The sequence below is a fragment of the Crinia signifera genome, chromosome 5 (assembly GCF_055691185.1).
Source record: "Crinia signifera chromosome 5, ASM5569118v1, whole genome shotgun sequence".
In the NCBI taxonomy this organism is placed as follows: domain Eukaryota; kingdom Metazoa; phylum Chordata; class Amphibia; order Anura; family Myobatrachidae; genus Crinia; species Crinia signifera.
The window spans coordinates 164,255,795-164,280,781 of record NC_139221.1 but is presented as its reverse complement, the minus strand read 5'-3'; the positions used below and the strand labels follow the sequence as shown (position 1 = coordinate 164,280,781).

General features: G+C 44.5%; 2 protein-coding genes across 2 annotated transcripts in view; one reads left to right on the top strand and one right to left on the bottom strand.

The window, feature by feature from the left end:
* Nucleotides 1-11,267, top strand: part of LOC146080690 (uncharacterized) — a 32,351-nt gene extending 21,084 nt beyond the window's left edge. The window contains exons 3-4 of the mRNA XM_083188224.1: nt 3,458-3,628; nt 10,163-11,267. Of these exons, the coding sequence (XP_083044350.1) occupies nt 3,458-3,628; nt 10,163-10,240 (249 nt within the window). The 3' untranslated portion in view covers nt 10,241-11,267. The remainder of the gene's footprint in view (nt 1-3,457; nt 3,629-10,162) is intronic.
* A 1,778-nt stretch (nt 11,268-13,045) lies between these two features.
* MLH1 (mutL homolog 1) overlaps nt 13,046-24,987 on the bottom strand; it is a 91,130-nt gene continuing 79,188 nt past the window's right edge. The window contains exons 16-19 of the mRNA XM_083188225.1: nt 18,339-18,503; nt 16,651-16,743; nt 15,508-15,615; nt 13,046-13,700 (exon numbers count right to left, since the gene is read on the bottom strand). Coding sequence (XP_083044351.1) covers nt 13,533-13,700; nt 15,508-15,615; nt 16,651-16,743; nt 18,339-18,503 — 534 coding nt within the window. The 3' untranslated portion in view covers nt 13,046-13,532. The remainder of the gene's footprint in view (nt 13,701-15,507; nt 15,616-16,650; nt 16,744-18,338; nt 18,504-24,987) is intronic.

The window sequence follows — 24,987 nt, the reverse complement described above, 5'->3', positions numbered from 1 at the left end:
CACCCCGGGTCCTAATACTCTGACGGGGTGGGGAAGTGGGGGAGCCACTTACTGGGGTGCTAGATACACTACTCAGTGTAGATGCTGCTGCCCCTATGACATTGCCTTCCATCTGCTGAAGTTGTGCCTGCATACCTATTAAGGCATTGGTCTGCGCTGTGCATGATTGGCTAAGTGCAGCTATACTTTGAGCAAGGCTGCCAATATGGCTATTCTGTTCCCTTACAGCAGAAGTAAGATCTGCAAAACGGGTGTCAATGCTATTAGCAATGCGCACATGAGTACCTACACCAACCCGTACACTCCTTGAAATTTTTCTTAATTGAAGAAAAGTGTGACGTATGTACCCCTGGATGTTCCCTATTTGCAGGCTTTGGGAGGCCAAAAATTCAATTTGTTTCTCCTTGAAATTTACCAAGGAGTTAGCTACTTGTGCAGCAGAAGCTGCTGTATGGGGTGTGTTTGTGGGTGGGGATGGGTTGGGAGTCACCCCACTTGGGGGAAGATCACTCTGTGATGACGTCTGTATTTCCTCCTCAGCCGCAAAGGTCTCCACGGGTTCGAGAATGATGTCCATTTCGTCCAACATCATAGAGGATTCTGTTGGTTGTGTTCCTAGTTGTACAGTACCTGTGGATACAGATGAAGAGGTAAGTACTGATGCATATATAGGCCAGTCTCTCTTCAGTACTGTTTTTGAAAGGGCTTGAGATGCTGAACGCACATACCTAGGGGTATTATGTACTTACACATGTACCCCGATACAGCATGTAACATTGACATTAATAATAAGTGAGATGGCTAGGTCAGATTACATTCATTTCCGTTGCAATGTAGCAGCAGGAGATGAATGTAGTGTGAGATATTGTTGATGTGACATGGGTGTGTGTACTGTATGTGTAATGGCCTGTTTTTTGTTCATTTACCTGCTTCCACAGATTCTGCTCCAACGGGCCTTCTTTTCTTTGATGCGTGAGCACTTCGGGACGGACAATCTGTGAAAGGAAAGATGGGCAGCCATTATGTACCTTGCAATGGATAAGCATTTACGGCAAAAATGCATTGAAATTACATTACTGGACAATACTTCATTTGGTTAAGGACTACATTATTTAGTCCCAACATTATTTGACATATGTTTTTCACCTGAATTTTTAGTTAGATTATTATTAAACTATTGGACACATTACAACTGGTGGATAATCTGTGGTATGTAGGCATGGCAGCTAAACCACCAGTACACCAATGTTTTTTGGCCCACATACATGTTAAGCTGCTAGAAAGAATGTTAAAGTGTTGATCAATATCAGCAGTTGTGGAACTACAAGGCCCAGCATTATGACCAATTTGAAAGTAGGAGCAGGCAATTTTTTGTGCTTGACCTTGCTGGGCTATGTAGTTCCACAGCAGCACTTTACTTAGTATAACAATACAAGTGAATATTACAGTTTGAAAACATTGCCATGTATGTTTAAGATTGCATGTGGTCACACTTACCAGCTCTGGATGGCGTTGGCGGCCTATCGGTATCCGCAACGTGCATGCCAGGCAGGACCTCAGGGGGTATGATTCTTTTGAGCTTGACCTCATAGGACGTGTAGCAGACAGTGGTGGGGCTTCCTCCGCCAGTCTTGGTGGCCTTCTCCAACTCCATGGCCATTTTACTTTTGAGCTGTCTCTTGATGTCGTTGAACCTCTTCTTGACATTTCTGACCAGGCGCTTGTGCTGACTTACAGCGTTCACCGCCTGGGTGATGTCCTTCCACATAGCCCTTTTCCGCTGTGCAGTGCTCTTGTGGTGACTTTTCCCCAGTAACTGGTCAAACACGGGTATGATAGCCCGGACAAGCGCAGCATTTTCCTCGTAGGAGAATCTGACCTTTCGGCCACTTTTTGTGCGGCCAGCTTCTACCTCCTGCTCCTCCTCCTCCTCATTTTCTACTCCAGCCATGTACCCCTCCTCCTCCATGCCAAGGTCTTCCTCCTCCTCACCTCCATCTTCCTCCACCTCTGACATGGGGCCCTCCTGCAGCTGCTCTGGGGTATGGAATAGGTCCTGGGTATAGGATGGGGATGCCAGCGGATCCTCCACCTCCTCCTGCTGGGGCTGGTCCGCCAGGGCCTGGTCTGGGGCTGGCCCTGCTTTGGCCATGCTGCCTGCCACACTGCTGCCACTCTCTGTAATGGAGGACGACCTCAGCAGTCCTCTGCTCCCTCTCCCACTTGGCTGGCTGCTGCCACTGCTCCCTCTGCCACTGCTCCCTCTGCCACTCCTCACTCTGCCACTCCTCACTCTGCCACCAACACCTCTTCCTCTGCTTGCTCACACTGCCACTGCTCCTCTCCATGCTCCTTACTTCCTATCAAAGAGTGAAATGGCGCCAGTGCCCCTTTATATAGGGGGTGTGATGCATAATGCAGGGGACAGAGGTGGGCCAATAGGTTAGGGGGTTCTTAGACATGCGGAGAAAGTTTTGTAAATTGCACTCCGGTTGGTCCAAAACTCGCACATGACCGGCGGAAGAAATCACACTTTTTTGTGTCATAAATTCGCACCACTTCGCCGCAAATCGCACTACATCACACTTTTCAGCCTCCAAATCGCATCCCATTAAATATGCGATTTATTACCAAAAAATGCGAATTAAAAAAGTGCGAATATCAGCGATGTGGTGCGAGATAAAAAAAATGCGCATTTATCTCATCCCATAGAATGTCACCCTATATGTTTATCATGCACGTTTTAGACACCATTCTCCAGATATACAGCATAGAGATGCAGATGAAGTAAGCAGGAACAACTTAACATATAGGTATCCTGTGCAAATGGCACAATTTTGTAATTTCAAACAGTGGTGGGTGGTGGTCACACAAGCACCGCGACCAGGCTGCATTTTCTGCCTGCATTCTAGACTGCAGTTAGTCAATGAATGACTGCCAGCATACTGGAGCTTTTCACCAATATCTGTGCTGGCAGCCATTCCCTGTATGGAAGCATGTGGAGAGATGGTGCAGGACAGTAAGAGGGGTAAGTTATGATATTCTTTTTATTGTTTCCGATGAACAGGTGGGTAGTGTATTGCTGCTAAGACGGCCCTGGCAGTAAGTACTCTAATGGGTTCCATATTAAAGCTACCAGTCATCTGTGTTATGAATCCAAGATGGTCACCAAAGCCTGGAATTGAGACCTCCAGTGATTTCGAGTTTGCACGTCATATGTATTTGGAATAGAAACTTTGTTTTGCTCTTTACTGCATTGTGATGGTCAGCGCCTGGTCATTATAAAGATATGAGCTAAAATGGCATTCTGTTTGTTGTATTGTTAAATATAATAACATATTTATAAATAATAAAATCTTGACTTAACATGTACATTATAACTGCACTGTATACTATAATAAGTAACGACTGTAAGTACATTTTATTACCTATTGATGTGTATACCAATCTTTCCCAGGAATCTCTGGCTGATGTGAAAAGCAAATACAAGGAAGCCATGGCTTACAATGCTCAGCTTGATAAAGAAAACCTTAAACTTATGTCTGAAGTCAACAATTTAAAAGACCTCATTGAAGCAATGGAGGAAGAGATATCAGAGTTTCATAAAGATCATGAACACAACTCAGAGGTATTATAGAATTCTTATTATACTGGATAATTACCTGTATAATGATTATAGGATTATTGTTCTTATAGGCATAAATGAAATCTACATTTAGGGCACATTGAGGGCATACCTCCCAACTATCCCTATTTTCACTATTTGGAGAATTTCCCGCTGTCCCTCACTTGCTCTACACCAGCGGATCACAACCTTTTGCTCTCTCTTGTACTCCTTGATTGGGCTTTTCTTCCCAATTTGAAATATCCACAGTATTTACAAGTGGAGTGGCTATGCGTGTCCTTATATTAAGGAGTAGTGTGCAGTCAGGAATTGGGTCCCTGTGTCTGTGTACTGTCTCCAGGGTTCCCCTGATACCTGTGGGATTCAGGCCGCTGCTTCCTCCACCAGCATCAGCACGGGGCTGTTGGATGCTGCTGTCTGAGGGCAGCAGGGGTAGCTCCCAATGGATTGATAGTCAGGAAAACACAAGGAGAGGCTGACGACGCTGCAGACAGTGGTTAATCTCTCCACAGCAATAGAAGACTTCCTTTATTTTCCACCAATATTATTTTTAAGTACCCCCAACCAGTCTGCAGCGTAGCCCAGGTTGCGAACCACTGCCCTATACCATCTTCGTCAGCAAAGAGGGAGAATATAATTGTGTGCCAAGCATAGCGAGGCACTGAGCCCGAAGCAGCAAGTGCATCTTGAGTGGGTATGCATTACATTAACTGGGGTCTATGTAGACCAAGGATGGGGCACCGTCGGCCCTACAGCTGTGGAACTAAACATCCCAGCATGCCTTGTTACAGTTTTGTTATGTGGCCACGCTACAACTGTTGCATGGCATGCTAGGATGTGTAGTTCAACAACAGCTGGAGGGCCGAAGGTTCCCCATCCCTGATGTACAGATGTATCGGGATTCATCTTTGCAGGTGATGGCGATGGCGTCACCATCGCCATCACCTGCATCTCCGCCATCTGTATGCCGGAAGGGGACGCGCGCACGAGGTGCGCGCTCGTCCCCTTCCGACGGTGCTGCCCTCGGTCGCCCGGTGCCCACACCGGGTGACGCACCCCCCGCAGCCTCCTCGGGTCCCCCCCAGCACTATCGAGCGGGAGGCGGACAGTATTGCGTCCGCCTCGCAGCCCCGCCGCCCGGATACTGAGACGCGCGTGCGTCTCAGTCAGATGGAGCGCCGTGTTGCTGGCGGTTCGCCAGCAAAGATAAAACTGGTGCCATCTGTAAACAGTTGTCAACATTGACTCCAAAAAATGTGAAAATCTCATGTTATACTTTACACTCATCTTCCTTTTTCATGTTGACATTTTGACCCTGTTGTCCTATTGCATGTGGACCTTTTGAGGTATGGGACACTGAAGAGGTAAGTATTCAGGAAATGGGTACAACATGTGTGGTGCATGCAGGCCAGTAGAATAGTGTAGGCACCAAGATATCAGGCACCCATCAGATACAAGACTGAAGATAAAGCTAGGAGTTTATTTGTTGACTAAAGATACAATAATACACATGTGCTAGCCTACAATATAAACCATCCTTGTTCACAGATCATATGCTTGTGAGGATATCTAACATGTTTACCTCTGCTCCGCCCCCACAATAGTAAGGAATGCGGTCATTTGGTCTACAGCATGATGGTCGACAGTCATTAGGTCAACACCATTAGGTCGACATGGGTCTAGGTCAACATATGAAAAGGTCGACATGGTTCTAAGCGAAAGGTCATTAGTTCGACTTGTCATTAGTTTGACAATGTCTAAGTTGACAGTCAAAAGGTCGACATGGGGTTTTTCACTGTTTTTTGAGCCAACATGTGCCGACAGGTCGAATTTCATGCCCTACCATCCACTAGGTGTGGTGGGAGAATAAAATAGTGTGCCTGATGCATTGCGAGCGGAAGCGGTGCACTTGAAACTGTGTCCATGTCGACTGTGTTGACCTGCAGGTAAAAAAACTGTGAAAAACCCCATGTCAACTTTTGACTGTCGACATAGACATTGTCGAACTAATGAACTGTCAAACTAATGACCTTTCAACCTAGAACCATGTCGACCTTTTCCCATTCGACCTAGACCAATGTCGACCTTTTCCCATGTCGACCTAATGACTGTAGACCAAATGATCCCAACCCAATAGTAAACAGAAGAAGGTCTGACTTCTATGCAGATTACAAGGTACAGCACCTTATACAGTATATGAATTAGAGGCAGCCTCTCAATTAAGATAACTTAAATCCTGCCAAGCAGTTTCCACTGGTCTAGACCATGTTATTTTGTCTGGGGACTGTTTCTTCAGACATTTGGTTAATAATCTGCGATAATATCCCACCAGACCGAGAAATGTCCTAATTTGTGACTTACATTTAGGTTTAGACCAGGTGAGAACTGCTTCTACCTTTACTAGGCTGAGGTTTAACCTATGCTCTGACCACAATGTACCCCAAATACTTGGCCTCAATCATACCAATGGCACAATTCTCAGGGTTGGCAGAAAAACCCATGTGCCTGTAAGACAGCTTCTAACAAAGAGGGCTGACTGGCAGGTTCCTTCCAGGGTTTTAACTGATTTACATGGCAGATTTCTACCTCCCTCCTTCTACCAGACCCTGTAATTGACTCCCACCACCTCCATGATCTCATAAGGGCCCCGCCATTGTGCATACATTTTGCTCTCTGTGGTGGGTACCAGCACTAACACTTTGTCTCCCGGGTTAAAGGACTGGTTGACTGAGGTAACGTCATACCTTTGCTTCTGATGATGGTGTGCCCTTTCCATGTGTTCATTCAGGAGTGGCGCAATCTGCCTTCGACGGCCATACAACTGAGCCACAAACTAAACAACCTTGTGGCCATCTGTTTGCAGGTGGTAATCCTGTCTACTTGTAGCAACCGGCACAAATCATTCATGAGTCTAGACACAAAATGGGTACCTTGGTCCGTTAAGACCTCTTCCGGTATCCCTAAGCGGGTATACATAGGTAGTAGCTCTCTGGCAATTGTGCCAGATTTCATAGTGCGCCTCAGGGTACCTGGTGGCATAATCAACTACCACCAATATGTATTGATGCCCTCGAGCAAATTTACCCTTTTCCCCTTTTCACGATAAAGCAAATAATTTTTCAAAACAAAGTAGGGTACACCCTCTGATGGTAAAGCATCAATTATCCTGCCAGTACCTACTTTAACAGTCTCAAAGGCATGTACTGTACTAAATTGCTATAATTGCGTTGGTCTCTCCCAAAGTCCTGTAGTGATATCTGTTCACCAACTGGGTTCCATTGGGACTCAGACTCAGTCTCTTGGGGTGGTTCAAGACTCTGTCCCAGATGCCAAGCTTTGGTAGTCTTTGGTCTGTGGCCCCTTAGTTGTTTTTATGCCAGGTACCAGCTCCTGCAGCAAGGTAAAATCCCGGCCCAGAATCAACATATAATGTGGCATGGAGGTCACTACCACCTTTAATGACCGGCCTTAATCAGTCAGAGGTAGACACAGGGGCACTCCTCCACATCACCATGGATGCACAGCACTCTGACAGGAGGCTGGACCTTGTCAGCTCCAGGAGGAACCACATAGGCTGCAACTATGGTGAGCTCACTGCTGGTGTCCACAAGGGCCCAGATCTCTTGGCCTTCCAACTGGACCAGCACCCGGAAAAGGGAGGTCTCTGCTTGGGATACACCCGCAACCGCCATACTGACCAATGGCCGAGCCGTTTTCCCCGCACTGCAATCCATTGGCTCTCCTTGTTTTAGGCAGTCCCCCTGCACATGACCAGGCTCACTGCACTCAAAGCACACTAAGGGAGGTGGAGCCATAGGTTTAACCACTGGGACCAGAGTTCTGGGCTTCGGTATTGGCACCAATCCTGACCTGGCTTTATTCAGCTTTCTCAACGTCAGGTGCCACTCAATCACCACTGCCAACTCCTCAAATGTCTGGGGGTCCACCCGAATGGGCTTTGCTGGGCCCCGTTGCTCCAATTCTATCCAGTATAGCCTTTTTCACGGAGCGTGCCTCAGCCACAGTCATATTCACATACGCTCGCTATGCTTCCCATGTTAAACAGGAAGCCAGCCTGTCATACCATTCCTCCGCAGGCCATCCCAACCACATGGCCGTGCCCTCAAATGTGCAAAGAAATGCCTCTATATCATCAGCTGGGGCGAGCTTCAGTAGCCTTTCCCGCTCTGGCTCACTCTTTTTAAGTGCTTGTAACTCATCACATAATATTTGCATTTGAGTCTGCTGGCAATGCAACTGGGTTTGCTGTCCTTACACCAGATGCTGCTGACCGGCAACCATCTTCTGCTGCCCTTCATATGTCATCTGGACCTGCTGGCTCTGTATCTGGGTTTGTTGCGCAGCAGCCATATTCTGCTGACCTGCTAACGTTTTTAGTAATTCCTCCATATCGCCTCCCCTTTAAGGGCAAACTTAGGCGGTTTTATATAATGTGCCAGGCTTATCAAACAGACCCAGCAGACACCCTCCCGCTTTGCTGGCTACTTAACACACATCAGCAACAGTCTGTTAATAATGTGATGGGCCCTTAAGGCTACAAGCACAATGCATAACTAACAAGGGAAAAACACTGATATCATATAGTACCATGTCCTGCTGAGATGGATGGATTTTATTGCTCGCATTCTCCACCAATTGTGACATGGATCACAAACACAGGGTCTCATGTGACGATTTGGTAGTTTATTCTCATCAGCAGGTACAGCATGACAAGTGACATTCATATAAAGTTTGTATCACAGGCAGTAGGTTACCGGCAGAGCAGACTCTAAAAGGCTCCAATGGTCCCTAGTCTAATCCACACCCCAGCCTATCACTCGGGTAGATAGTCCACCATCGAGAGCCAGCAAACAATGCCCTGGTAAACCTTAACTCTGCTGATTACACCTGGGCTTCTTCTGCTAACACAACCCGGTCTGGATCCTCCACATTACCTTCATGTGGGGGAATGCTGACCCGGCCACACTATATATCAGAAGGACAAAACGCGTTGGAACATTCTAGCCCTTCTGCCTCATCTAAAGATAAGCACTTTATTTATTTTTTGCACCTTGAATACATCTTCTTTCTTTTTTTAGTCTTAACTTTTTTAGAATAGGAATTTTTTCAACTGTCTGTTTTTAATATCCTTTTACTGTACAAATAAATGTACTTATTTTTTACCTATATACATTGAATTTTTTTTAATAATTGTAATTATAGTCAATTAGGATACGTACCGTGGTTCCAGGTCCATACTTATCACCAGTCATTTTTTTTTTTTTAATAACAAGTGCAGGCTTGCACTATTTATATATATATATTCTAAAGAACAGTAGTCGCCGCATCTTCATCTATTGAACATATCCTTTTTTAAAGTAATTTACCCCTACTTTTACTTTGAGGATTGGCTGACACCAGTGTTCCCTCTAAGCTGTGCGCACATGCGCGCGCACACAACTCGACAAGCGTGCGCACAGACATTACAACAGAGCGCACAAAGCAGCAGTGGTCCCTTTTTGCATTTGTGGACTCAATTAATGTTTGTTTCACCCATTACCTACATTGTGTGCTGTGTTTTGAATGTTTAAATGTTTAATATCATTTTGAAGTAAAGTTAACACAAATGCTGGACGTCATTTTCCAGTTATATATAATTGACGCACAAAAATTTAAATTTCCTTCCAAAGTTGCACAGCCAAAATCTTTTGCCGCACACAGCCTTCGTAAAATTAGAGGGAACATTGGCTGACACCCCATAAATTAAAAGGGGGACATTGCCTACTATACCTTTAATAGTTGGGGACGCACAGGTGGCGCCACACATTCATTTTGTGTATATATATATATATATATTTTTTTTTTTGTAAAAAAATAACAATGTCAGCAGTTTATGGGGATAACCAGGGGATGTGTGACTGGTGCTACAACTAACTCAGGTGCAAGAGAATCTCGACATCCAGTTTGCAAGTAAAGCTTGCATGGTGTAATATGCATATTAGGAATAAAACTGTATTTATATATCTCATACCGTGCATTTTGCTCTGTAATACATTGTAATTGGAACATATTATATGCTAGTGGGTTTTTGTTTTACGTGGGAGCTTAAGGAGTGGAGGTGACTAATGGTGTGTACACGCGATGGGAGTGTGCACCGGCGAGATATCCTGTTTTCTCCCCCGTAGTGATTACTGGTCGCAGGAACATGCTCCTGCAACCAGCTGATTTCCACTGCCGGGCTCACTCGGCAGTTATTTTTCATCAACAGCCATCTCTGGTCGCTGATGCAAACGGGACACTGACCGATATATCACTGCCGTGTGTACACAGCTTTAGGGCCTGATTCAGAGTTGATTGAATTCCTTATGGATTTGCGAGTCAATTTTAGTTAGTGTTCCATTGGCACGAGGGGTTCTTTCTGTTTGGTGGAGGCTATCTTGCTGCAGTCATCTGCAACTTTTTAGATTAATTACTAGAGGTACAGTTTAGTGACATACAGTATCCCACCATCATATGTGTTTTGTTGCTGTGTTACAGAAACATGAGATTGTGCCAGAAGACGCTCCCAGCTATGTTACTGCACAGGAGATGAAGACTGGAATTAAACATTTGTGAAAATAAACTGGAGACGCAATACAGGGTCACACATATGTTGACTTCAGTAATGATTTTCAATATTGTCAGATTTTAACATGTTTCATGTCTGGTATTCTTCAATTACATTGTATACTGCTCTATATGCCATTATGGAATCATGATTTGCTACTAGCCTATATTTCCTACTATAATGTATCAGTATTTTCTTCCTAAAGCTAAGTACAAGTGCATGGATTACAGCGAATGACCAGTAGCAGTATGGGTGATAAGGTCACTGTATATGTGGTGCCACAGCTGGCTCTGGTTACTGTGCAGATGCAACAAAACTTATCCTGTATTTTCAAATATATAATTCAGGTTTCTCAACTGCTGTATAAAATGAGAATGATATATAATCTATACTACATTTAGACTTCCTAACCACTCCATTCTCAAAATAGTTGTTGTTTTATTGCTGTTCTGAGCAGTTTCAAGTGAGATTACAACACAAAAAAACTAAGTTTTGCTTTATTCCTTCGCTGCTGAGGGTTTATTTTCAGTCCTGTGTCCATTTTTCAGCTTTTGTACTCTTTACAATTCAACATCATTAGCACTCATTTTTATATGCACTCCACATAAATGATACCTTTTTTTTTCTGGGAGATTTGTCTTCAATCAATACCATTAATTGATCTGCTGTTTGTCGAATAGAGTTTACCAAAATGGCCAAAACATATTTTAACCCTTTCTTGAACCTGCAATTGTTATATACAGTACATACAGTACTACAACACATACTTTATGGATCTTGCATAGGTTTTAATCCACCCTTTGAAAATAGGATTCTATGCAGAGGTTTCCACAAAATGCTCAGCAATAGAAAACGATCATGTATTTGTTTTTATGCGAATGAGTCATTAATAACTGGAGACAACTCATGTACATATCCAAAAGTGATCTGAAAACCATGAACTGTTGGTAGATTTTTGAGGGGTCAGCCTTCGTTCAGATGCTCCGAACCACAGTGCATGCAATGGATTCCGATCATTAAATTATCTGTAATAAGTCTCCATTGCATATGTTAAACACATATAATATAATGTCACGTTCCAAAGTGCTTGCAATTTCAGAGCAAACACAGTAAGTATTTTCCAGGCTACCTGTGGATCTATAGAATGTGTCGGTTAGGAATGAATGCAGCATGTTTAAAAATGTGACAGTTAGTAATGACTACACCTGTGCACCAGCTAGGTGGCCTGGAAAACGTGAACTAGTAGATATTGATGACCAGTTTGGCCACCGGACTGTAGGACAATAGGAGTTTGCTAAAGAAAGTTAAATGCCACAAGTTACATATTGGTCCTTGCGCATTTGCATTACAGGAAAAAAAGGCATTAGTATACACCCGTATATGTGGTACAGAAAAGTGTACATTTATGCCACAAAAACTTATGTACACTCCTCACTAAATTAGACCCCGGACGGAGTATGAAGTAAAAAAGGATTTATGGTAAATCCCTTTCTTCGAGGTTTCTGGGACCACAGGGATGACATTGGGGTTCTAGGTGGATCCAGAGGACCAGGCACCAATCGCCAAAGCTTTTGAGCTTCCCATTATGCCTGCCTCCTAGCACAGGACCTCAGTTTGGTAGTAAGTCCAAGCAGGAAGCAGAGAAGGAAAGAAGACAGATTATGGATCCCACAGTACATTGATTCATACAGAGAGGAAAGGGACCAGTGATCAAGGTTACATATGCCCCCATTTTAAAAGGAGCGTCAGGGTGATCCCTTTTCCCACAGGGATGACATGTCCAAAAGCTGTATAAATAAGGGAGGGATGGAGCCTGGGGGGCCAAAAGAACCTCAGAAATGTATGGACTGAGGACCACATTGCTGCATTGCGCAACTGTTCAGCAGAAACAGCATGACACACAGCCCATGAGGGATCAACAGACATGGTGGAATGTGCTGAAATTGAAGAAGACAAAAGTTAGGTCAGTCTTCTCAAAAGTGTGAGTAATGCCCAGCAAATTATAGTCTGTTTGTGAGCTGGCTACCCACGTCTGTAAAAAACCATAGAGGAAAAACAGAGAATGAGAACGTCTGATAGCTTCGGTGCGAGTGCCAAATCTGAAGAGCTTGTACCACAGCGAGAGACTTCACTTTAGAAATCAAATTTGAAGAATTAAAGGCCGGAACCACAATTTTTCGGTGTATGTGGAATTTGGACACAACCCAAGGTAAGTGAGAAGGTTTTGTACGCAGGACAGCTCTGTCCTGATGAAACACTAAAAACTGGGAGCTGCAGGATAACACCCCTAAATCTGGTACCCTCCTGGCAGAGACAATTGCGAGAAGAAAACCCACCTTAGCCATCATCCAGTTGAACATTTCAGATGTTAAAGGCTCAAAAGGGGATTCAGAAATAAAAATAACAGCGTGTGTAAACATTTCACAAAGAACATATAGGTTTTGTTATATGTACTTTGTCAAATGTTTACACGTGCTGTTATTTTAGCTTATGATAATTAAGTGTGCCCCAAAAACCCTTTGTGTTCTTCCTTGATCATCCTCTTGACTCACCCTTTTCAGTTATAGCGCTGAACCTCTTTGGGAGCACCGCCAACCAGATACCGCAGGTGATTACTGATCATGCGGCTTTATGTTGGTCTTTTCGGATTACTTATCTCATTTACAACTTTGCCAGTGCCAATCCCTACCCATATTATACAGGGAATATTGATTGTAAGGGGCAGGGCCTGATGCGAATGGCCATATTTTTTATCTGTGGAAATAATAATAGTAAAGCTACTACATATTACACAACTGTCCTCAAAAAAGAGATACTGTTTTTAGGTTTCTTTATTAGGACATGTATTTACACATATACTGGAGAGACCATGTTTTATTATACTAAAAAAGTAAATGTCATTTTATGGAGTATTTTATTACTAAAGCCTTTATATAAAGTATACATTCTGTATGATACAGTGGACCTTGTAATACACTATGTGAAGATGTGCATTACAAGTGACACAGTTGAATTTACCATTAGAATATTTAATCATCTGCTACAAATCTATAAAAAAAAAATAAGCCCTGTAGTAAAGTTTTCCACCAGTAACCTAATATATACACAATGACCTGCCAATAGTAAGCTTCCTCACTATAACAGTGCATGGCAAGTCTACAACTAATGTTACTCCATGAGCAAGGTACTATCATTTGCCAGGACTTATTTGATATCATAGAATCTTATATTCCCTCATTCTAATATAATGATGAAGAAGGTACACACAGCAGTTCAATACTGCCGCCATCACTGTGACTGCTAACATCTTTCAAACACTTTGTACAGGTCAGGGAGGTTTGCCAGCTGCAAGATACTTCCATCTTCTGCAAATGGTTTAGGGGGTAACAGGTGCGTCCTAAAAGCTTTATATAAAACGTGTTCAGTTGTCCATCGCCAGGAAGGAGAGTCTGGCCCAGGGTCTTTGTCCTGCGGATAAGAGGTATTAGGTCATCAGCCGTGCAGGAACACAGGTTACACATTTGAAACAGTCATATATATGTAAGATATACATCTTTCTTTTTTACTTCATTTAAAAATAATAGGCTATTATTTACACTTGCTATAAGATCACTAGTAGTTATTGTCTGAATACCAGTTTTAGGAGGGTGATGTTACATCTTCATTGCTAATTGTTAGCTTATACAAATGGTGACTACATAGGATAGTGGTATTCAACATGCTGTGGAACTACACATCCCAGCAAGCCAGGCCACATTGTTAGCATGCCAGGATAGCAGGTCATGCTGGAATGAGTATTTCCAAAACAGCTGGGACACCTATGTAAACATTGGTGAAGTGACAGCATGTTAAATTCATCTTTGAAAAACATTGAGACAAATTTTTAAGAAAAATATTACAATCCTACTGACTGCATTGTATATTATACATTTGTATTACTTGTTCTATGTACGTAAAAATATGTTGACCATGTTCTTATATTTCCAAGCATTTAGTGTTTCGAAAAAAGATCCCATAATGTAGCTATTCTACATCTAAAACATACTTCAGCAAATCATTTTTTAAAGATGTTTTTCAGAAATGAAAGAGGCACAGCCACGGTGACCAGACATATTACTGAAGCTCCAGCTATACAGCATTTGGCAAGAATGTGACAGAATAACGATCGCCCATCTACCGATTTACACAAAATTAAGATATCTCTCCTGAGAACGCTGAGAAGACAAAAGAGCCATAACTTTATAATGTAAATAAAAACCAGATATAACAACTCAGGACTACAGCACCTAATAAGCTGTAATACCCCCGACCCAGGGGCATGCCAGACTCATATTTGAAGAGAAACCTATTATTTGGCATTTTGGAATCAACCCCAAACTATACTGTATTTGGAGAAATCTATTGAAGATTGAGTATAGCTCAATGTCTTGATAAAACAACTGATCACATAGACAGGAGTTGGCAACAGCCGCGTCAAGATCACCTGTTAATGAAACATACCAACCAAATCAAAGGGGCCTGAATGGAAACCTACTCCATCACTCAACATGCAGTGGTTTCATTCCTGATCTGACACAGGGTGCATATGCACATGCATTGCAGTAAGAATAAGATGTGCCCAGCAGTAAATAGTTGCCACAGCGATTTTCCTATAAACTGCAGACAAGTCGCGGGTGAGATGCACTCATACCACAATCACATATAAATATATGTACCATGTAAGACAGCAAGGATATAACTGTAGGCATAGCACTATAGCCATGGGCAGCCTTGTTGAAAGTAAAAGAAAATGTTTGCTGCACTCTAGTGGTTGTTTAAGCAACTACTAAAGTGTCTTCACTATGAAGCAACAAAGCATAAAAATGTGACTATGCCACCACTTACAGTATCAAATCATGCAATGACAACTTACTATTGTCTTAGAACAAACTACCTATAGTTTAACAGCATTAATAATGCACACAGCGAACCTGGACAACCCGCAGCTCTTCACAGGCAGTGAAAATACAGACATTGTCCTTGTATGTTGGGACTTCATACCTGAACCTATAGGTTGCTCTGCCCTGATCTAAACACTCGCAACAGTGTTCACAATTTTTCTGTATTCTGTACACAAGCCTAATACATCACTAACCACATAGGCACTTGACTGGTACCTGCTATACTACAATGCCTCAAGATTTATACAGATTTTGGTGTGGTAACCATAGACATATTGGCAAGGTACTGTGTTTGGGCTGTTAATAGTCTGGCATCTGTAAATAGACCATCATACCTCTGTACGGTCAGGCTCCTCCAATATGTACTTCTTTCTTAGAGAGAAAAACACAGAACACTCCTTGCTGAAGCTTTCAAAGCATTCCCTCTCATCATCCCAATTTACCTGCACAAATGAGAAAGCAAGAAATTGTGACTCTCTGTCCCAAAGGCAATACAGCCTAATAAATAAAGGCTTGGTTGGTCATAGAACAGGGAACAATGTATTAGCTATACATTGTTCAATTATAACCGCATTCTACTGAATTTAAAATACTCTTCTGATTGGTATACATACTGTACAATAACAGACTGAAGGCCCAACTGAATATATCAAATGATTGTCTCTGAGTAGTTACGGAACAGGATGAGAACCCAGGTACTTGACCATACTTTGTTGGGGCATTACTATACAAGAATAAGAATGACAAGAGGACTGCAGCAGGATAAGACTGGGGCAAAAAAATAAAATAAAAATAAAGTAAGTCAATGACAGGCATAACAAAATACTAGACCGACAAATACAAAACGTTGTGCATTTAAAAAATGTGTTGTATAATTTAACACTTAGGAGGATCCTGCAGTAATTGCTTTTTTTTACCATAACAACTGGACAGGTCCGATAAAAAAAAAGAGGCAAAAGCAAACATTTTTTTACCAGGAAAACATTTTTTTCGTGGCTGATTTGATACTCCCATACAGTGAATTAGCACACAGCTAACACATTTCTGAAAACCACAATCAAAGTGGAAGCAATAATCATCATTCCTAGGAAAGTTTGAATCAACTCACACCCAAGTCTCTAATCCTTTGATGGCTAACCTTGACACTCCAGCTGTTGTTGAACTACACATCCCAGAATGCTCTGCTTCAGTTTTGCTATTTGGCCATGCTAAATCTGATGCAGAGCATGCTGGGATGTGTAGTTCAACAACAGCTAGTGTGTTTTTCAAGCCTTCCTACTTGGGACCAGTTAAATGTAACCACTAATTTCCAAATGTTAAAATACATTTTTGAGTGTAACTAAAATGTTCTCTATAAATCTAATGTTTACATTTATTTTTCCCAACCGAACGTCCCAATGTTGCTGTTGAAGAACACTTAAAGTTCTCTCCTTCATATTGTAACTTGAAGTAACAGACACACAAAACCTCTGCATTACCTCCGTGGCTAATCGCAAAATGAACATCGGCAATCCTTCCAGTGGTGGGATGTAACTGTCTAATAGGAGCGGCAGTCCTGTGAGGTTTCCTTCCTGTGAACAAACCATACCATCTTTCAGTTTCAAAATGTTGTATACATGTTCATTATATGACAACTTTTATTTGATGAAATCTGTGGATGCAGCTTATTTGTGTTATTATACTAATGTCACAGGTGGCCTCTTATGTCAATAGACACCTACTATAAATGTATTTGATCTGCATCTGAGGACACAGAAATGGCTATATGAGTAGCCCTAGGGTTACACAGGATGGCTGGTGTAAGACACAGACCCATTATGGCACTATCTTGCCCCCAAACGGCTGCAGCTTGTCAATCCTACTATAGCTTGGGAGCACTGAGAGGGGTCTTGCAGTAGGAGACATGAGTAGTACATGAGACTGGTTTGTATATGACACTGAATCAGGCTCTGGGTTAAAATAACCATCCCTCGATACGATATGAATAATGGCTAAGAAAACGAATATAATTATCCAAGTGCCCCAGTACGTTATCTATGCTGAGCCCATTTCTGCTCCTTATTCATTATCCTTCCAACTAAAGTTGCACCGAAACCAAGATGACTGTTCCATATAGACAGAAGAGAAAAAGAGGACTGGACCCAGTTGCTGTCCAGTCAATCCAAGTATAATAAGTATAATGACCATATTCAGCTTGATGTGACCATCCGATGGACTCTATCTTTAACCACTAAAGAACTACAAAACTAAAAGCAGACTATGCCACTTGGCACAAAGTGGGGCAGATGTATTAAGCTTTAACAAGAGATAAATCCTAGTGTGATAAGGAGAGATAAACATCCAGCCAATCACCTGCTAACTGCCATGTTACAGGCTGTGTTTGAAAAAAGTCAGTAAGGAGCTGATTGGCTGGACGTTTATCTCTCCTTATCACCCTTGCATTTATCTCTTGTTAAGGCTTAATACATCTGCCCCATTATGAGATATAGCACATGTGACAATGTGGCGCTGTGGTTGGTGCAGCCATATGGCAGGTGGCCGATCAGGCACAATCATTTCCTGTGGTTATGTAATATAGCTAACACATGCAACTACTGAGGGAGTATTTAAACACCTGATAAATAATTCCTAGTCAGGATAAAGTTTGTGATCTAGTCAGACAGAAACTTAATGGCACACAGTATACCATCTCGGCAGATTTGAGAATATGTAAAAAGTCCTCGATAATCTACAGTCAGGCCTCTCCAACACTGCATGCTTCCCACAGATGTTAAAGGGACATCTCATTAGTTTAACCTGTAAAACAAAATGGGGCATATGTATTAAGCTTGGAGAAGAGATAAACTGGAGATAAAATGTAAGGAGATAAGGAACCAGCCAATCAGTTGTGTCTGAAATATGACAGTTGGGAGTTGATTGACTGGTGCGTTATCTCCTTATATTTTATCTCCACTTTAACTCCAGCTTATCTCTTCTACAAGCTTAATACATCTGCCCCATTGTCTCCTGCAATGTATTAAGATAACCTTTGTTTCCTTTGGGCACATCACACATAATGTAAGGACTGGTTTGGGAACCCATATTGGAGGGGACACATGAGTATATAGATGCGCTCTTGAGAAAAGTCAGATAGAAAAGTATCACACTCTTAGCTGTCCCAGCTCACCTCATCAATCTCAAGGGAGAAGTAATCTCTCAGCATTTCGGATTTCTTCTGCAGGAACTGAACAATGTATTCTGCAAGACTCTCCTTAGGTCCATCTTCTTCTGTCCAACCACTCTCAGAACTCTCCAAAGCCAGCATTGCCAAGTCGTATACAGGAGCAGATTCCTGCCAGATATGACTACATTAGACCACTAACTTGTTCTTAAGCAAGTTATTCTGTACAGATTTAAGTAGTTTAATGCCTTTATTTTGCATTTTGTTAGTTTGTTTTAAACTTTTCTATACACATACACTTTACATATGTATATACTAAGATAATAACTATAAAAAACAAACATTTTCTTTTTGTTTGTTTTAAACTTTTCTATACATATACACTTTACATATGTATATTCTAAATTAATAACTATAAAACAAACATTCTTCCCTTTTGGAAAATGATTTGTAACTTGTGCTTATTAGAAATATTTCGCTTCTGGTGTATGTACAGTATTGTGACAAGGAATCACATACACTGGACACAGATGCAGTCTGAGGGGCAGATTTATTAAGCTTGGAGAAGAGATAAACTGGAGATAAAGCGGAGAAAAGGTAAAAGGAGATAAAGCACCAGCCAATCAACTCCCAACTGTCTTTTTCAAACACAGCTGATTGGCTGGTGCGTTATCTCCTTTTACCTTTTCTCCGCTTTATCTCCAGTTTATCTCTTCTCCAAGCTTAATAAATCTGCCCTTTTATTTGTAGCAGGTGACAGCATTCCAGTATGGTCACATGGTTACAGTACAGCACATTACAGGTGTCAGCAGCACAGGTCACCAAACTCCTCACAGCTTCCAATGGCCCTACCATAGCCCGCAGCCCCAGCCTATCAGCAAAAATGATGACCCTGCAAATTATAGAGCTGTTAGATCATGGGTCCTCAAACTGCGGCCCTCCAGATGTTGTGAAACTACAAATCCCAGCATGCCTTGCCACAGTTTTAACACTCCCTTATAGCAAAACTGTGGCAAGGCATGCTGGAATTTGTAGTTTCAAAACATCTGGAGGGCCACAGTTTGAGGAACCATGTGTTAGATTAACATCAATAGGGTGTGGTATGCCGTTCCGACAGTCGGGATCCCACCAGTCATTAGCCTGACATCGGGATCCTGACTGGCCGGACTCAGACAGCGTGGCCAGCACAACAATGCCTCTTGCGGGCTCGGTGGCTGGCTATGCTCGCCACCTATTCTATTCTCCCTCTGTGGGGGTCGTGGACCTCCACGAGGGAGAATAGCCAACAGCCGTCGGGAACCCGACATCAGGTTAATGACTGTCGGGACCCCATCCGGCACCCCATCAATAGTGGGGAAATTATTTGAGGGAATTTAGAGCTCCATAGTATCATCAGTATGGGTTTGTGAGAGAAAAAAAAAATCGCACATGCCAAACAAATGTATTACAGGAAGTGTCAAAATAATTTTAAGATATAACAGGGGGCAGAAAAATCAAATAAAAATAAATAAAGAGGGGGGCATCAACATTCATCTTGCCTCCAGGCACCTGGGACAAACTTACGCCACGGTCTCCACGCTTCAGAGCAATCTTAAACTAGAAGTTGGCAAAAAATTTGAAAATGAGGTTCAATGTGGAAAAATGCAAGGTTATACATCTTGGGAGACATAACCAGGGTGCTAGTTATAACCTAAGCAGGGTTTCTTTGGGTATTTCAGAACTGGAAAAGGACCTACTGTACAGTAGGAGTCCAAATTGATAAACTGGGGTGTAGTGCTCTGTGTCATGCAGCAACAAATAAGACCAACAGGATACTAGCCTGTATAAGAAGGGGTATGGAGACTAAGGACTCAAATGTAATTATGCCACTGTAAAAAGGGGATTTTGTACTTACTGTTAAATCCTTTTCTCAGACTCCATAGGTGACACTGGAGAGTTACAGTGGGGAATAGAAGGCGACCACAGGGAGCTTGGGCACTTTAGAATAAATTAACAGTGACTAACTCCTCCCCTTCTACTTCCTCTCCTAGGCAGTCTAGGTATGTGCCCGGAGGGAGCTGGAAGAAAGGAAAACAACACACTTCGAGAGAAGGTCAAACATAACATAACAAGTCACACACACACTCACATAGAGTGAAAATATAGTTTGAAGAATAGCATTCATAACAGAATGAACCCATTCACAAAAAACTTGGTAACAACTCAGAATTCAGACTAAGTATAACAGTCTCTTAACTTCAGGTAATTGAAACAACCTGAAACCAAACAGTAAAAGTAGAGGCAGCGTCGGGTGGGCGTCCAGTGTCACCTATGGAGTCTGAGAAAAGGATTTAACAGTAAGTACAAAATCCCCTTTTCTCTTTCCTCCACTAGGTGACACTGGAGAGTTACAGTGGGGACGTCCCAGAGCTCCCAACACGGGTGGGATGACGCTGAGAGCCCCTTAACACAGAACGGCCAAACCGCGAAGCAGCTGCCGCAAAAGTGTCAAACTTGTAAAAGCGGACAAAGGTCTTCTGTCCAGACCACGTAGCCGCTCTACAGAGATCCTGTATAGAAACTCCACGGGCAGCCGCCCAGGAGGTACCCACCGACCTTGTAGAATGGGCGGATATCGAAGAAGGTGGCACTCTAGAGGAAGCCACATAAGCTTGACGAATCGTCAACCTGATCCACCTGGCCAGGGCCTGCTTGGAAGCGGGCCAACCAGGACACAGGGAGTCATAGAGGATAAACAAGGCATCCGACTTACGTACAAACTCCGTTCTGGCCAGACCACCTTCGGGAGAAAAACACTAGAGGTGCGCAGCTCCGCTCTATCCTCGTGGAAACGCAAGAAGAGTGCCTTACAAGAGAGAGCACTCAGCTCCGACACCCTTCTAGCCGAAGCCAAGGCCAACAGTAGGACAGTCTTCCACGTGACATATTTTAGGTCCACCTCCTCCATGGGTTCAAATACAGAGGACTGGAGAAAAGCCAGTACCACATCCAGGTCCCATGGAGCAGTAGGAGGCCTGAAGGGAGGTTGCAGCCGCAACACCCCCTGGAAGAAAGTCTGTACCTGAGGAAGAAGAGCTAGCTTCCTCTGGAAAAAAATGGAGAGGGCGGATACTTGAACTTTCAAGGACCCCAGCCGGAGTCCTGAAGACAAGCCCTTCTGCAAGAACAGCAGCAATCTGGCCAACTTGAAGTTTACAGGGGAGACCCTCCTGGATTCGCACCAAGCCACATAGGCCCTCCAGATGCGATGGTAATGCACCGAGGTAACCTGCTTTCTAGCCCCTATCATGGTTGGTATTACTGCCTGAGGGATCCCTGCTTTCCTCAAGATGGACCTCTCAACAGCCATGCCGTCAAATGTAGATGTTGTAAGTTGGGACAGGTGAACGGACCCTGTGTTAGCAGGTCGTCGCAGAGAGGTAGGGGCCACGGTTCGTCTACTAACAGGCCTGTTAGAACTGTGTACCACGACCGGCGAGGCCAGTCTGGGGCGATGAACAGCACTGTCACCAACTCCCGTCGGATTCTCTGCAGAACCCGAGGGATGAGAGGCACTGGAGGGAAGATGTAGAGGAACTGATCCGTCCAGGGTGCCGTGAGAGCGTCCACTGCCACTGCCTGTGGATCTCTTGTCCGAGCGCAGTACCGGGGCAACTGGTGGTTGTGTCTGGAGGCCATCATGTCTATCTGCGGACAACCCCACCGACGAGTCAAGGTCTGGAAGACCTGAGGATTCAGACACGTCTCTCCGTGATGGACGTCTCGGCGGCTGAGGTAGTCTGCCTCCCAGTTTTCCACGCCTGGTATGAAAATGGCAGACACGGCCCCTGCGTGCTCCTGCACCCAGCAAAGAATCCTCTTCACCTCTCTCATCGCTGCACGGCTGTGAGTGCCACCTTGCTTGTTTATGTAAGCCACAGCCGTGGCGTTGTCCGACTGCACTCTGATAACCTTGTTCCGAAGAACGACTTCCGCTTGGAGGAGGGCATAGTATACCGCTCGGAGCTCCAGCACATTGATGGACATCTGTGCTTCCTCCGGGGTCCACAGTCCCTGGAAGTGGAGGCCCAGCGTGACCGCTCCCCAGCCCCTGAGGCTGGCGTCCGTGGTGAGGAGCATCCAATTGTGTATGGCGAACCTCCACCCCTCCTGCAGGTTGCTGGAGTCGAGCCACCACGCCAGTGATGCTCAAGCCTGATGGGAAAGAGAGATTCGCTGATGCAGAAACAGGTGTGAACCTGTCCACTGGCGGAGCAGAGACAGATGAAAGGGGCGAGATCGAAACCGCCCGTACTGCACCGCCTCGAACGTGGCCACCATCCTTCCCAGCAGCCTTGTGCAAAGAAGAACTGAGACCGTTCGATGCTGCAGCACCAGTCGAACCGCATCCTGCAAGGACAAAATCTTGTCCATGGGAAGGAACACCCTTCTCTGGACCGTGTCCAAAGTCATCCCTAGGAACAGGATCCTCTGCGATGGGGTCAGCTGTGACTTCTGGATGTTGAGCATCCAGCCATGGGACTCCAGAGTCTGACGTGTCAGGTGGATGTTGTGCAGAAGGATTTCCTTGGACAGAGCCTTCAGCAGGAGGTCGTCCAAGTAAGGGACAATGGTAACTCCTTGAGCCCTGAGTATCTCCATCATGACAGCCATCACTTTGGTAAACACCCGGGGCGCAGAGGAGAGGCCGAATGGAAGGGCTCGGAACTGCAGGTGACAGTTCTGGACAGCAAAACGCAGGAATGCCTGGTGAGGGGGCCAGATGGGGATATGCAGGTATGCATCCTTTATATCGATGGATACGAGAAACTCCCCCGGTTCCAGGTCTGCAATGACTGACTGCAGTGACTCCATCTTGAAGCGAGTGAACCGCAGAAAGGGATTGAGCTGCTTTAGGTTCAAGATGGGCCTTACTGAGCCGTCCGGCTTGGGAACCAGAAAAAGGCTGGAATAGAATCCCTTTGCCTTTTCTGGTTCCGGGACTGGGATAACCACCCCCAGGTCCCTGAGCTTTTGAATGGCGGCCTGCAAGGCCCTGCCTTTCTCTTGCGAAGCTGGCAAACCTGTGGGAAAGAAACGTAGAGGAGGAGGCAACAGGAAATCTATCTTGTAGCCTACCACCACCAGGTCCCTTACCCATGCATCCTGGCATGACTTGGCCCAAACCTGATGGTAAAACAGCAGCCGGCCCCCCACCCTGTGTTCCGGACAGGGGCTGGGAGAGTCATGCCGAGGGCTTTGAGGTAACCTTTGCATCCAGGATTGGAGCACTGGCTGAACCTCTGCCTCTTCCTCGGAAGCCTCTGGAACTGGTAGCCGTTCCCCTAGACCTACCCCTGAATCTGGGGGTGGGCCCAAATGACTGAAAGGACTGCCCTCCAGTAGTAGGAAATGACCTACGTGGGGGAGGGGCTGCTGTAGGCAGGAACTGAGACTTTCCCCCGGTAGCCTGTGAGATCATTTTGTCCAGTTCTGGACCAAAGAGCGCCTCACCCGCAAAGGGTAATGCTTCCACCGCCTTCTTGGAGTCGGCGTCTGCATTCCACTGTCTCAACCAAAGTGTACGGCGAGCAGAAACTGAGAGGGCAGAGATACGAGCTGCAAGCATACAAACATCAGAAGAGGCTTCTACTAAGTAACCTGCAGCCTCACGTATGTGTTCCACTAAGAGCAACATATCACTTGCCCCTGGGTCTAGAGAGGAGGCCACCTGGGATGCCCATACCTCCATGGCCCTATTGAGCCAACAGCCCACTTGTGCTGGCCGTTTTAAAAGACCAGCGGCCGAATAAATATTCTTCAGGGCACTCTCTAACCGCCTATCAGACACATCCTTAAGGGTAGAGGCTCCCGGAATGGGCAACACTGTCTTTTTGGACAAGCGTGATACTGAAGAATCAACAGCAGGTGGCGTTTCACATGACTTCCTAGCATCTTTAGGAAAGGGATAGGCAGTGAAAAATCTGAGACACCTGAAACTTTTTGTCCGGGTGTAACCAAGCTTTTTGCAGGTGTTCATCCAGCTCCTCTGAGGCTGGGAAATATGCAGACTGTCTCTGCTTTTTAGCAAACACTGAGGGGCGCGCATTAAGGGTTAACCGGACTGCTTGTATCAAGTCCTCTAGACCCTGAGAGGGGACATCAGTGTCCTGTATTAGCGGAGCTTCAGGCTCAGCGTCAGGCTCATGAAATTCACCCTCCTCTAGAGCTGGCATGTCATCATCTGTATCATCTAACAGAGGGACCTGAGGAAAAATCCTATTAGCAGAAGCCAGTCTAGGAGGAGGGGGTGTAGAGGGGTCTGCGTGTAATGCTCTAGACAGACCCTCAACAGCAGAGGTTAATTCTGCCTGCTGATCCCTGGCTGCATCCCTATCTTGTCTGGCCGAAGATAACTCAGAAGCTAGCTGAGAAATCACTGTGGACAACTGGGAAGCCCATACAGGCATATCCTGCCCCGCCGTTGAAGGAGGGGGGGCTGGGGATGCAGCACATGAGGGACATAAAATGGCGCCCTCCGCGTGTGGGGTGAACTTAGTGCTGCACTTCTTGCAAGCAATCTTTTTAATAGCCCCACCAGCCATCATACACTCAGCAATCTTTCACAGAGAGTAGAGAAAGATGGAATACCGGACAGGAGGTATAGAAAAAAAGG